This window comes from Mustela nivalis (assembly GCF_964662115.1).
Source record: "Mustela nivalis genome assembly, chromosome: 2".
NCBI classification, from domain to species: domain Eukaryota; kingdom Metazoa; phylum Chordata; class Mammalia; order Carnivora; family Mustelidae; genus Mustela; species Mustela nivalis.
Genome location: NC_139021.1, coordinates 126388025 through 126401897, shown reverse-complemented (window position 1 = coordinate 126401897; position 13873 = coordinate 126388025). Strand labels below are relative to the sequence as shown.

Here is a 13873-nt window from a genome sequence, read left to right as displayed (position 1 = left end):
AATGAATCAGTCGCTAACAGCATTTTCATTCTGGAGAGCCCTAACCATGAGCAGCTGGGCTGAGATTGCCTTTTCAGAGTTCATGAGGGACTTCTACAGCTGTCACATGGAAGCAAGTCTTCACAAGCATTTCTCATAGCCAGACTTATCTGAAGCAAGCATCTGGTGACAAATGTTGAAAGAATAACAAAACCCTCTGTACTCTGGGTTTCTTGACCTTCGTGTTTATTAATGTTCAGCTCTCCCTTCCCTGACCCATTCCCACAATCCCTAAGCCATAGCACCAGGCTCTACTTAACACATGCTGCTAGGGACAAGGAAAACAAAACAGAGCCTCATGCTTCTGTGCCTGACAAAAATCAACGTATTAAAAAGTTAGCACATCAATTGACAGAAGAATGCAGGGAACAAATTTGTTCAACTCTCCACTGGACAGTGGGTACTGTTTAAACAAACCAGAACTCAAGCACTCTCCACTAAATCCCTTTCAAATTAATCCTCTGTCGGCCAAATAGATTCCTTTCATAAATTTAAAACAGTGTAGAACTTCCTTCACAGACAACAAAGATTCCTTTTTTTAATCCCAATTTGCTCTCCAGAGCTGTGGCAAGTGGAAGCCAAATGGCTCCCAGAGCCCGTGAAAAATCTCCTTTCTTGGTCTGGATAGAACAATCCTGCATCATTTTAATGATTACCTTCAGGTTTACAAGAGTTGCAAAAAAGGATTGCCCAGTGCTGAGAGCAGGTGGTGAGGATAGAATGGGGCTCTCCTTTGAAATCTGCCTTATTTATACAGAATTCTAAGACTTCTAGTCACTGAGTTCCTACTCACTTCCAGAGCAATTCTCCATGTTCCCTGGATTAACCGAACACATAAAGGCAGGATTTCAGTTTGTCACTGTGGTTCCCCATATACCCCAAGGGCAGAAAACACTCGGGCTTTAAAGGCAAGCTTACTTATTAAGGATGCAGAGGAAAGGAAAGCAGCTGTGGTACTCACCACCCATCCATCCAATGGTCACCTTAAGGACTGTGCCTAGATGTAACAAGAAACAGATGGAACACTAGTGGTTCCTCTTGACCTTTACCTTGATTTCCCAGCTGACCCCTCCAGTAGCATCCATATAAGGGAAGCGGAGGAACTGAGGCTCAGGGCAGCATCTGAAAAAGCTGAATAATACCCCCTTAATTCTCACATGGAGGGCTTTCTCCTACACTTCTGTCATTAAAGCAGACATCTTTTTTTTAAAAGACTTTATTTATTTGAGAGAGAGAGAGCATGAGTGGGGGTAGGGGCCCAGGGAGAAGCAGACTCTCCGCTGAGCAGAGAGCCCGACATGGGGCTCGATCCCAGGACCCCAGGATCACGACCTGAGCCAAAGGCAGACGCTTAACTGACTGAGCCACCTAGGTGCCCCTAAAGCAGACTTCTGTCACTTACTCACCTATCCCGCCGTGAGCAACTGCTTCCCCTCCTTCTGCCACCACACACACACACACACACGCACAAGGGGTTAAGACATAAGAAATGAAATAATTTCCTAATTTTTCCTCTACTATTTCTTAGTACATTTTTAAAATGTAACTTTTTTTAAGAAGAAGGAAAAATGAAAGGGGAGGGGACAGAGGAGGAAGAAGAGGAGGAAAAAGAAGAGAAGGCAGGAGGAGGCTGAGAAGGGAGAAGTAGGTGGAAGAAGAAAAGGAGGAAGGGAAGAAGGAGTTGTGGGTAGGTGTCAAGTCTTGTCTAGTTCCATCCTACATTACCTTCTTCATTCAATTCAGTATTTGTAATATGCCTCCTGTCAAAGCATTCTTCAAAGCACTAGAGATCGAGCCAGTAAGATCAAGACCCCATCCTCATGGAAGTTCTGTTCTAATGGAGCAAGGTACTTAATTAACTCTGTAATCAAACTGTAGTTTACTATCAGAAAGGGATATGTTTCATAAAAATACAAAGCAGGATAAGGAGATCGGGTATGAGCGCTGGGTTCAGAGATCGTGCTGCTTCACCCAAGACAGAAAGGAAGGTCTTCCCTGAAGTAGCAACATTGCAGAAGAGCCATGAATGAGGTTCAGGAATCAGCCAGGAAGCTTCATAGAGGAAGAACATTCCAGGCCCAAGATCTGAAGTAGAGCCTTTTGTGTGGTGATCCTGAGGAAGAACAGGATCAGCCTGCTAAAGGGCAGAGATGGGGTGAGTGGTGAGAATTGGGGTCAGAGAAGTAAGCATGGACTAGATAGGGAGGATCCCTGAAGCACATGATTTTAAAATGTATTCCAACTGTTACGGGAATCCATCTGGGTAATTAGAGCAGAGGAGTGTCAAGATCAAAATGCTTTAGAAGGATGATTTTGACTGCTGTGTGAACAGGTTCAGTGGAGTGGCAAGATGGAAGCAGGGAAATGAATTAGAAGGCTAATGCAGGTGTACAGGAGTGACCAAGGGTGCATGAGGACTAGGGTAGAAAGGAGTAGAAGACAACGAAATGTCAAACCTAAGAGTAACTCCAAAGTAGTGGCCTGTTACATGTTCCTGCCATTTACTACTATAGAGGCCATTAAAGGAGCACATCTGGTGGGGAGGGAATGAATTCTTTTTGGAACACACTAGGTTTGAAATGTCCATTGGACATCCAACAGATATAGAAGCAATGGCTGCATGTACCTCAGTCTAGAGTTGAAGAGAGACATTGGGACTGGAAACACAAAGTGGAGTCATCTGTTAAGAAAGGGGATTTAGGAACATGGGTCTAGGATGTGAGTAAAGAAAAGAGCAAGGCCTAAGAATCTGGCCTTGGATGTTGCACCATGTAGAGCAAAATAAAAAGGAGCCAAGAAAGTAGACTGAGAGCAGCAGTCAATAAACATGGTCTTCTGGAAGCCTAGTGAAGAAGAAATTTCCTCAAGCAGAGTGGGATCAAATCGGTTAAATGCTGTTACAAATAAAATGTAGAACTTGGAACGATCACTGTATTTGGTATATAGTAGCCATTGAGTTGGGCCTTGACTTGTGGTTTTTCAATGCAGTGGTGATGCAAAAAATTCTGATTTGAGAGAGTTCAAGAGAATAAGAAAATGAAAACAACTAGTGTAGATAAGTCTGAGGTTCACTGTAAATAGGAGCAAAGAAATTGGGCGATAATTAGGAATTTAGAGTCACAAAAGCTTTTCTTTCTTATGAAAATTACCAGGTGTTTGTAGGCTGATGGAAAGATCCAGTAGAGAGGGAAAAGGTGATGATACAGAAGACAGGAGAGAAGTTTTAGAAAGTCCTTAGAGGCTTCCAATTTACAAGCAGTGGAGTTGACAGTAGTCAAGACCCCATTGGGCATCCAAAGGTGGAGGGGAGGCAGGTTATCTGAGTTGGTTAGAATATTCCATATGGGAAGACACAGAGGTTCTCATCGGATTGCTTCTTTTTCCTTCTTTTTCCTTATTTCCTCAGTGAAATAAAATATGCAGGCTGAGGAAGGAGGATTGGTGGTTTGAAGAGAGGAGGGCTGAGAAAGGGAGTTGGGGGATGCTGGGAAGCCCACTAGAATGTTGTGAGCACAAATGTACCTAAACAGTGCAACCCACATTCATCATCCCATGACCTCCATGATTCTCTTCCTAAGGTGAAATAACAGTATTTTTTTAAAAATTCTATTTGAAAACACACACACACACACACACAAGTTTCTTACTCTCAACATTTACAATGATTTCTAAAGGACGTATAGATACTGACTGGACCCAAACTCTGAAATATGGATTATATATACTGAACTATTAGAAAAATGTATATATTTTATGATAACAGGGATTTTTATATTGTTCATTGTTGTATTCCCTGTGCCCAGTGCCTCGTTAGTAAATTGAAAATATAGTCATTGAATAAATGAGTTGTGATATCACATACACCATATGAACACTGTACAGGCATCTAGCTAACGATCGGTAATAACAGAGTGTGCCAAAAGTCTTAGTGATGTTTTAAGCTTCAAAACTTAAGAAGTATAAATGCTAGAAGCCTACAAAATCATCCTTCGAATGTTAAATTATTTATATCTCGTATATGTTTACATAGTTTTGTGTATTTTAAAAAACAAATGTTTGATTTTAATCTTTTGTTTCAATGTTTATCATATTGGCAGAGCCTGAAAAATTAAATTATTTATTATTTAAAATTCATAAATCACAATAAGAATATAAGAGAGGTAAACAACTCAACTTTCAAAGAATGTTTTTTGTAATTTCATAACATTTACCCTTTTGAAGATCGTAAAGCTGAAAACCACACTAAGATTTCGGGGACACCCTGTATATATGAGCCACAGAGAGTGGTGTGATGGAGAATTTCAGTCCCCACTTCTGCCCACAGAACATGAGAGAAGAGTCCCTCTGATCCAGCCTGGGTCCTCTGTTAAAGGTCCCGTGCACAAGATGCCTCCTTCTTAGCTGCCACGACTGGCCAGAGGTAGCACTGGGCTTGAACTTGGGTCATACCCAGCACAGACTTTGAGACTGAGGGCTAGGCTCTTTTGGAGGCTCTACCCTTGCTTCTCCATATGATGAGCTGTCACTCAGGGACCTTCATTTTCCCTCTGCCCTCAGAGGTCTGGACCTCTCCGGAGACAGCATCCTTCTCTCCCTGCAGTGCCTGCAAAGGCAACTTGAACGAGTCCTCCCACCCCCTTGACTAATGGGTCTCTCTTCTCCTGAAACAGGGATCCAGGGCAGTGACACTTCCTTTGTAACAGCTCCAGGCAACCACAGATCAGGAGAGAACAGCATTTTCTTAGTGCCTATAGATTTTTGGATAAGGTTTGAACAGAAGTCCAATTCACTAATTGAGTTCCTCTGTTGTAAAGAGTTCCACCCAGGGCAAGTTAGGAACAAAAGCTTGCAGCTTAGCATTTCCACTGTTATTGTTCCTCTTCTATTGCCCACAACTAATATCCAGAGAACAGAGGGAGGAGAGCAAAGACAAAGCAGATGAAGAACACAGGAGGGATGAAACATCCCCTTGTCCGCAGCGCTTGTAAAGGCAGCACTGGGCCAGGTCAACAGGAGAGAGGCGAACGCGGCACTCAGGCCATCCTTCCACCTCCACTGTGAGGAATCAGGCTGACCGACCCATCTGCACCATGGGAGCCCCACGCTCACTTCTTCTGCATTCTAACCCCCTACCCATCCACATGATTCTCACCTAGAACCACAGAGTCCTGCAACATGCTTAGAACAATGGTCAGCACATAGAAATACCAAATGTCGACCTCTTTGCCTGTTCTGCAGAGTTTCACTGATTTATATTATTTGTGCCTTTTAAAATTGGGGATTTTGTATAAAAATCAGATTCATCATGATAAAAAAAACAATAATTTCTATGATCTTGACTATTGTGAATAATGCTGCAGTGAATATGGGAGTGCAAGTATCTCTTTGAAATTTTGATTTCAATTCCCTTAGAAAAATACCAGAACTGAAATTGCTGGATTATATAGTAGTTCCATTTTTTATTTTTTAAGGGTCCTCTATACTGTTTTCCATAGTGTCTGTGTTGGGTCCCCCAAAAATTAGGTACCCCAAAAATGGGTCCGTGATTAAAGCAGCGAGACTGATACAAAGCGAAGGTCAAGCAAAGCTTTATTTCGCGCCAAGCATCAGGAATCAGACCCACCGTCAAACAGACCAGTCGGGGCCGCCCCTACAGAGAGGACGACCCCTCCCTGCTTTCCAGACTAACTTTTATAGAGCAAAGGTCATGTGGTTGGGCCTGGCCACACCCGGGTGGCCAATGAGATTGTAACATACACAGGAAACTCCACAGTGATGCTAGGCCACCAACTGAATTACAATTTACCCTAGTAGACATTTGAACCTGCCTATCACCTAGTTCCGAATTGGTGCCCAAAAGGTGCCCAAAGGGCAGGGCCCTTACTCCTTGGTAGCTAGGAGACAGTATGTGCCCCCACTGATTGAATACCTCCTTACCTCCTCCTGGCCTGAGCCACCATTGTATTTGGACTTTGTTCCCTGGGACTGGTTTCCCTGGCTTGCTTTTAAGTAAGTTCCCCTGGCCGGGGAGGGGGTGGGGGGAGTCAGTTTAAGTTTTACAACAAAATGGCAGTTCAACCAGGGTGGGGCCGCTCTGGCTGAACAGGCCCTTACATCCGCACCATTTTACATTCCCACCAATAGTGTACCGAAGTTCCCTTTTCTCCACATCCTACCCAACTCTTGTTTTTGTAATAATAGCCATCTTAACAGGTGTGAGTTGATCTCATTGTGGTTTTGATTTGCATTTCCCTGGTGATGAGTGACGTAAAGGGCCTTTAAAAAAAAAAAAAAGATTTATTTGAGAGAGAGAGTGGGGCACAGGGAGATGGAGAGAGAAAATTCTCAAGCAGACTCCCCAATCAGCACAGAGCCCGACGAGGGGCTCAAGCCCAGGACACAGAGATCAATAGAACAGAATAGAAAACCCAGAAATAAACCCACAATTATATGGTCAATTAATCTTCAACAGAGCTTGAAAGAATATCCAATGGAAAAAGACAGTCTCTTCAACAAACAGTGTTGGGAAAACTGGACCGCAACATGCAAAAGAATGAAACTGAACCACTTTCTCACACCATACACAAAAATAAACTCAAAATGGATTAAAGACCTAAATATGTGGCCTGAAACCATAAAAATCCTAAATGAGAGCACAGGAGGTAATCTCTCTGACATTGGCCATAGCAATATTTTTCTAGCTATGTCCCCTAAGGCAAAGAAAATTGAAGCGAAAATAAACTATTTGGACTACATCAAAATAAAAAGTTTCTGCACAGTGAAGGAAATAATCAACAAAACCAAACAGCAAGAGAAGAATGACAAATGACATATCTGATAAAGAGTTAGTATCCAAAATACATAAATAACTTATACAACACAAGAAAAAAAGAAAACAAATAGTCCAATTAAAATGGGCAGAAGACATGAACAGATATATCTCCAAAGAAGACATACAGATGGCCAACGGACACATGAAAAGATGCTCAACATTACTCATCATAAGGGAAATGCAAATCAAAACTGCAATGAAGTATCACCTCACACATGTCTGATGGCTAAAATCAAAAACACAAGAAACAAGTGTTCCCAAGGATGTGGAGAAAAAGGACGCTTTGTGTACTATTGTTAGAAGTACAAACTGGCAGTCACTGTGGAAAACTATACAGAGATTTCTCAGAAAGTTAAAAATAGAACTACCCTATGACCCAGCAATTGCACTACTATGTATTTACCCAAAGAATACAAAACCATGAATTCAAAAGATTACATGCACCACTATGTTTATAGGAGCATTATTTACAATAGCTAAATTATGGAGGCAGCCCAAGTAGCCACTGATTGATGAATGGATGAGGGAGGTGTGTTATATACACACATTGGAATATTACTCAGCCATGACAAAGAATGAAATCTTGGCCATTTGCAATATGGATAGGTCTAGAAAGTATAACGTTAAGTGAAATAAGTAAGTCAGAGAAAGATAATTCCTGTATGATTTCACCTATATGTGGAATTTAAAAAACAAAACAAATGAGCAAAGGGGGGGTGGCGGACGCAAAGAGGCAAACCAAGAAATATACTCTTAACTATAGAGAACAAACTGATGGTTACCGGAGGAGAGGTAGATGGTGGTTTGGATGAAATAGGTGATGAAGGAGGGCACTTGTGATGAGTACCAGGTGTTGTATGGAAGTGTTGAATCACTGTATTGTACACCTGAAACTAATACTGTTACACTGCATGTTAACTTATACTAAAATTAAAATTTAAAAATTTAAAAATTGTGTAAGGCAAGTTCTGGAGATCTACTATACAGTATGATTGCTATAGCTTACAGTAGCTTGTATACTGAAAAGTTGCTAAGAAGATAGATCTTATGTTAAATATTCTTACCACAAATAACAATAATAATAGTAGTAGTAGTAGTAGTAAAGGGGGCACGAGAAAACTGAGAGTTGATGGCCTTGAAGGTAATGATAAATTCATGGGTGTGTACTCATCCCCACACTCATCAAGTAATATATGTAAGTAATCACTAGCTTTTTACATGTTAATTATAATAACAATAATTTGATAATACACTTCAATAATTGAAATATGAAATTAGAAATAGCAGTCTGTTTGTTTGGGTCAGAGCAGACTACACACAGAACTGCTTGACTTATGTCCTCTTCCTCCCCACAGAGTCCCTTCAGATGATACCCTTTACCTTTGACATGAATGGTGAGAACTGCAATATAAATAAAATACTTTTAAAACAGTATCAGGCTGATACTGAAAGATTGCCAAAATAATTACAAGTGTAGTGTCCTGGAAAACACAAAATTGTGGCAATGAGAAAAAACTCTTAACAAATAGTTGCCATAGGACCATGTTTTTTTTTAACACTTCTTAATTGAAATTTTGAGACATAAAAAAGTAAAAGAAAAAGTAAAGTGAAGAACCAAGACTCCACCACTCATTTCAACATGCTGTTAACAAAAGATGAACATCCTGCTTTCTTCAATTCTCCATCTCCTTATACCTAACCACACTTTTTTACACTTTTGACATTTTTATATTTTTTTACATTTTTTAAAATCCAGAAATATATTGTTTCATCCACAAATACTTCCGTGTATATCATGAACATTACAGACTCCTTTATTAAGAAAGCCAAAATATCTTTATCTTTGATCATATAAAAATAACCATTAGTTAATATTAAATAGAGAATCAGTACTCAACTGTGTCCAATGATCTCAGTAAGGTTTGGCTTTTACAGCTGGAATATTTGAACCCAGATCTAAACAATACATCTTTGTTTAGTTTGGATATGTCATATATTTCTTGATTGTCTTTTAATCTGTAAGTTCCTCTTCCCCCTTTTTTATTATTTTCATTTATTTCTTGAAGAAATTAGCTAATTTGTCCATAGATTTTTCTCACATTCTCTATTTGGTGCATTACAATCAATTAATGTTGTCTAACACTTTCCTCTATTCTACAGTTCCTATAAAAGCAAAGAGAAAATTAGAGGCTTTATCAGAATCAGGCTTGAATTTGGCAAGACTAATTTTTTTCTTAAGAACAGACCCAGAGAAGAATCCTCAAGTGGGGGGCACCTGGGTGACTCAGTTGGTGGAGCGGCCGACAGTTGATTTCTCCTCCGGTCATGATCTGAGGGTCCTGAGATCCAGTTCCGTGTTGGGCTCCCTCCTAGGGATGGGGGGTATTGCGGGGAGGGTAAGTCTGCTTGAGGATTCTCTCTCTTCCCCTCCTCCTGCCCCTCCCCCTGCTCTCTCTAATGAATAATAAAATAAATCTTAAAAAAAAAAAATCCTCAAGTGGTCTGCATGGGGGTTCTGCCCCATCATTTCACGTGAGATACAGTGCCTTTCTTTAATTCAGGTCCTTTCCAGCATATGAACAAGGAGATGACATCAGGGCTATGTCCCCCTAATATCTCCACTGCAGCAGCTGGAGCTGGGGGTGCCAGGGGTAAGGCAGCACTCTACGAATCTTCTCAGAGTTTGAGCATTCCCAGAAGCAATCTTCCATGAAATCTTGTGTAGAGGAAGAAAAAGAGAAACTGGCAATTACAAAGCACCTGGGCTTTCCTAGAAGCTGTGAATTCAGCTTATTACACAATCCTCATATGGCATCTTATTAATTGTGCACATGCTATTTCTCTAACTAAATTTTAAACTCTGGTAGTAAGGGGGCAGAGTCATGTCATTTTATGTTTACACTCCTGGATCCTTGCAAAATTCCAGGTACATGTAAGAGTTCACTAAATCTTGCCTGAATATTTAAATTAACTTACTGGTTAACCACAGCCCTATATCAGTCAGGGCTAAATGGAAGAAGGTAGCATTGAGCCCTGTAGATACCTAGTTTACCTAAAGCATCACTGTGTAACATAGTTTCCTTTGGGTGTCCAAGGAGGAGACTGGGGATTCCGGAACTCTTTCCAGAAGTAGAACAATTAAAGGAAAAAAGATGTTTGAGTGAAGAAAAGAGAGATAATTAGAAGATATTACTTATGTTCATTGTTCTAAAGCACTCACGCTAAGACTGGGACATCCTCACAAACCACAGCTGGACTAGCTGGACCGGTAAGAGACCACAGGCCCCTCTCTCGAAGAGGCTGGGAGTCAGGATGGGACGCCCTATATTCGTGTCCAAACACAAGCATCTGCGATTCCAGGTGGACAAGCTCAGCATGACTTCACAGCAGGTGGTCCTAAGAATAAAGACCCCCAGGAAACCAAGCCACAATGAAAGTTATCTGGGAGAGTGAAAGTATGAACTGCCCAACTAAATAGTATTAATACAACTACACTCATAAGTGAGAGAACCAGCCTCCTTTCCCAGGAAAATTTCTTTATCCCATGGAAGGACACAGAAACATTCCAGTCACACCCAAAGTTCAAGCCTGAGGATGAAGACCCCTCCATTCAACTCAGCTCAGGAAACAGGCCTCCCAAGCACTCATGGGACTCTTTCCAAATCTCCCTGTGGTTAGGTTTCCAGGGAGTCTGGTTCAAGCCTTATCCTCCCTGCTAGCCTCCTGCCTTACTTCTAGTATATTTCCTGAACTGAAAAACTTTCCAATGTCTACTAAAGTCACTGGATATATGCATATAATCATTTTCAATTGCTACATTAAAAATTACTTAGTGGCTTGAAACATGTCTTTATACCTCATAGTTTCCATGGACCCAAAGTCCAGGAACAGTAGAGATGAGCTCTCTGCTCAAGGTCTCACAGGCTGATACGGTATTGGCTGGGGCTGCGGTCTCCTCTGGGATTCAAGATTCTCTCTAATCCACTCAAGCTGTTGCAGAATTCTATTCCTAACAGTTGTAGGACTGAGGTCACATTTTCTGGCTAGATGTTAGCTAGGGCCTTCCCTCAGGTCTTAACCACATGGCTCCTCCACAGGTAGTTCATGGCATGACTGTTTTTCCCAGGCCAACAGGAGAATGTCTGCCCCTGATTCACTTAAAGTTCAACTGATTGGGTCAGGCCCACCCAAGATAATAGGATAATTTCCCTTTCCCATCAAGGGTAGCATAATGACTTAGAGTGATAAGCATGATATTCACAGGTCCTGCCCACACTCAAAGGATGAGGGAGGCAATTCAGAGTGTCTACACCAAGATTCCAAGGAATCTTAGAGGCCATCTCAAGAATTCTACCTACCACAGTAAGAATATCTAAAATGCACTCTTATTTCTCCTTTACACGTTTTCTTATATATTTGCTCATTTTAAGCAGACATATAATAAGAAAACTATAAATCTCACTTAAAGGAGTGAGAAATAGTCAGCATATGATTCACTTGGTATTGCTGAGTAAACTGGCAACTTCACCCATGAAGTAATTGCCTAATTCGGATGCAGGACGGTAGCCCAGGGAAAGAACAGCTCAGTTCTTGCCCCCGTTAGGGGCAATTCCCTGCTCTGCTCCTTGCTAGGGACCAGCCGCATCCCTGGGTTCAGACAGTCCTTCCGCAGTCCCTCCCCAACATTTCAGAGATTATTTCCACTTCAGGTAACTTTGGTCTGTTCTAGCATATTCCACATGGTGAAACATTCAGGATGCGCTCCCAGGCAGAAGGCTCCTTTCACTCAGCATGGGGTTTTCATGAATCCTCCATGCTGTTACCTGCTATCAAGATCTACTCCTTCTGACAGCTGAGTAGTATAAACACACCAGAGTTTGTTTTCCGTTTTCTTACAGATGGACACCTGTGATATTTCCAGATTTGGCTTCATTTGACTAAAACTGCTATGAATATTCTGGTACAAGTGTCTTTGTGTACATCTCTCTTGGGTAAATGCGTAGGAATAAAACCATTGAGTCAGGACAGGTATGTGTATAGTTATATGAGGAATCGCATGAACATCTCTCAAAGTGAGAGACTTCACATTCTTAACTGAGGTTGAGGAGATGTGCAGACACTCCAGATCTCTGCTGACATTTGAAGCTATCAGGTTTTTTCAACTTTATCCATTTTGGTGAGTATGGAATGGTATCTCACTGTGGTTTTAATCTTCCTTTCCTTGAAGACTAATGATGAGGGGTTTTTTTAATGTTATTGGACATTCGTGCATCTTCCTTGTAAAAGGATTATTCAAATGTTTTACCCGTATTTTATGGAGGAATCTGGCATTTTATTACCAAATGGTAAGACTCCTTCACCAGCCTTGGTTAGATATATGTTTTGCAAATATTTTACCCAGTCTGCATCTTGCTGGTTCACTTTCTGAACTGTGCCTTTTGAGGAGAAAAAAGTATGAAGTCTGTCCTGTCTTTTCATCTTGTTTATGGTTTTTAAATAAAAGGATATTCATTTCAATGAAGTCATATTTCTCAGTATTTTATGATTTTTAATCTTAAGAACTCCTTCATATCCCAAAATTATAAATAGCATCTCCTAAACTTTTTTCTAAACCCTCATAATTTTGTTTTTAATATTTGGTGTCTTCAATCCATCTGAAATTTGTTTATGAGGTGGTGTGAGGTTAAGATCTCAGGCTTTTCTCTAGACATACAACCAACGTCTCAACCACACATATCAAGAAGGTTGATATCCTCAATCTTCTCCTTATTTTTCCCTTCTGAAATCTCCTTCACCTGCTGGTTTCCATGGGTCTGATAAACGAGTATGCACTGATGAAGCCAAAATTCTTCTCTAGCCTATGGTGCCAACTCTATGCACTCCTCTCCCCCAGCAGCACGCCCTCCTGTCATCCAGCCTCATGGTGAATATTCCCACATACATAGAAAACTCTGACACTTCTTTCCCATCACTGTGTCCAAGTCATCATTACGCCTGCGTAATGACTGCAGCCTAAGCCTCCTGACAAGTCTTCCTGCTTCCACCATCATGCCAGCAAACAGAATGATCCTGTTAAAACCTGTCAGATCATGTCATCCTTTGCTCTAACCCTCCAAACATTCCCATCACCAACTAAAAGTCAGCTTTCTTACTATAGACTGCGAGGCCCTCGTGGCCTGGTTCCCCCACCCCTTTCCTCTCTGTCCTCCTCTCTTCCCACTGTCCCACTTGCTGACCCCATTCCAGACCCATTAGCTTACTTCCTTGCTTCTGAGAATACCAGGCATCATTTCCCTGGGCTTAGCAGTGGCCATTCCCACTTTGTGGAATGCTTTTCCCTTATACATCCATGGCCTATTCAATTGCTCAAATCTTACCTTCCCAGTAAGGGTTGCTTTGTCCACTCTTTTAAAACTGAAATCTATGCTTCTCTCTACCCCAGTCTCAACCCTATATACTGCTTTATTCTCCACAACATTTGTTACTGGCTAACCTACCAGATAATATTGTGTTCACTGTTTATTATTTTTTCCCCTCCATCTAGAACATAGGCTCCACAAAGGACCAGGGAATTTGCCTTTTTGTAATTGATGCCACTACCTAAAATGGTCTTTAACACATTCCAGATGCTCAATAAATGTGTTAAATTGATAATGATTGAACTAGTAATGATTAAATAAACTGCCTGCTGAATATTACCTGAGCTTTCCATTGGCTTCTCACACTATTAAAAATTGCACTTGTATTATTTTTGCCAAAACCACTCATGTGTATTTTGCCCACAAGAGATGACAAGAAGGGGCAAGGTCTTGCTGAAACTCTCTACCTCACCTCTCTCTCCTGTCACCCCTCGTCCCCCCGTCACCGTCCCCACCAATGACTGAGGAGCCCGTGGTCTTGTCTCTGCCAGGATCACTGCAAAGTCCCCCATAAGCCTCTTTGCCTCTGCTCCAGCTCCCATTTAATTCTTCCCTTCTCACACAGCCACAGAGGTGTTTCTAA

At 41.3% G+C, this 13873-nt stretch overlaps 1 protein-coding gene across 1 annotated transcript in view; it reads right to left on the bottom strand.

Moving 5' to 3' along the window:
• LOC309859448 (uncharacterized protein) overlaps positions 1 to 13873 on the bottom strand; it is a 275428-nt gene that overhangs the window by 70018 nt on the left and 191537 nt on the right. Inside the window, exon 5 of the mRNA XM_082720132.1 lies at positions 6251 to 6315. Within this exon, the coding sequence (XP_082576258.1) occupies positions 6251 to 6315 (65 nt within the window). The remainder of the gene's footprint in view (positions 1 to 6250; positions 6316 to 13873) is intronic.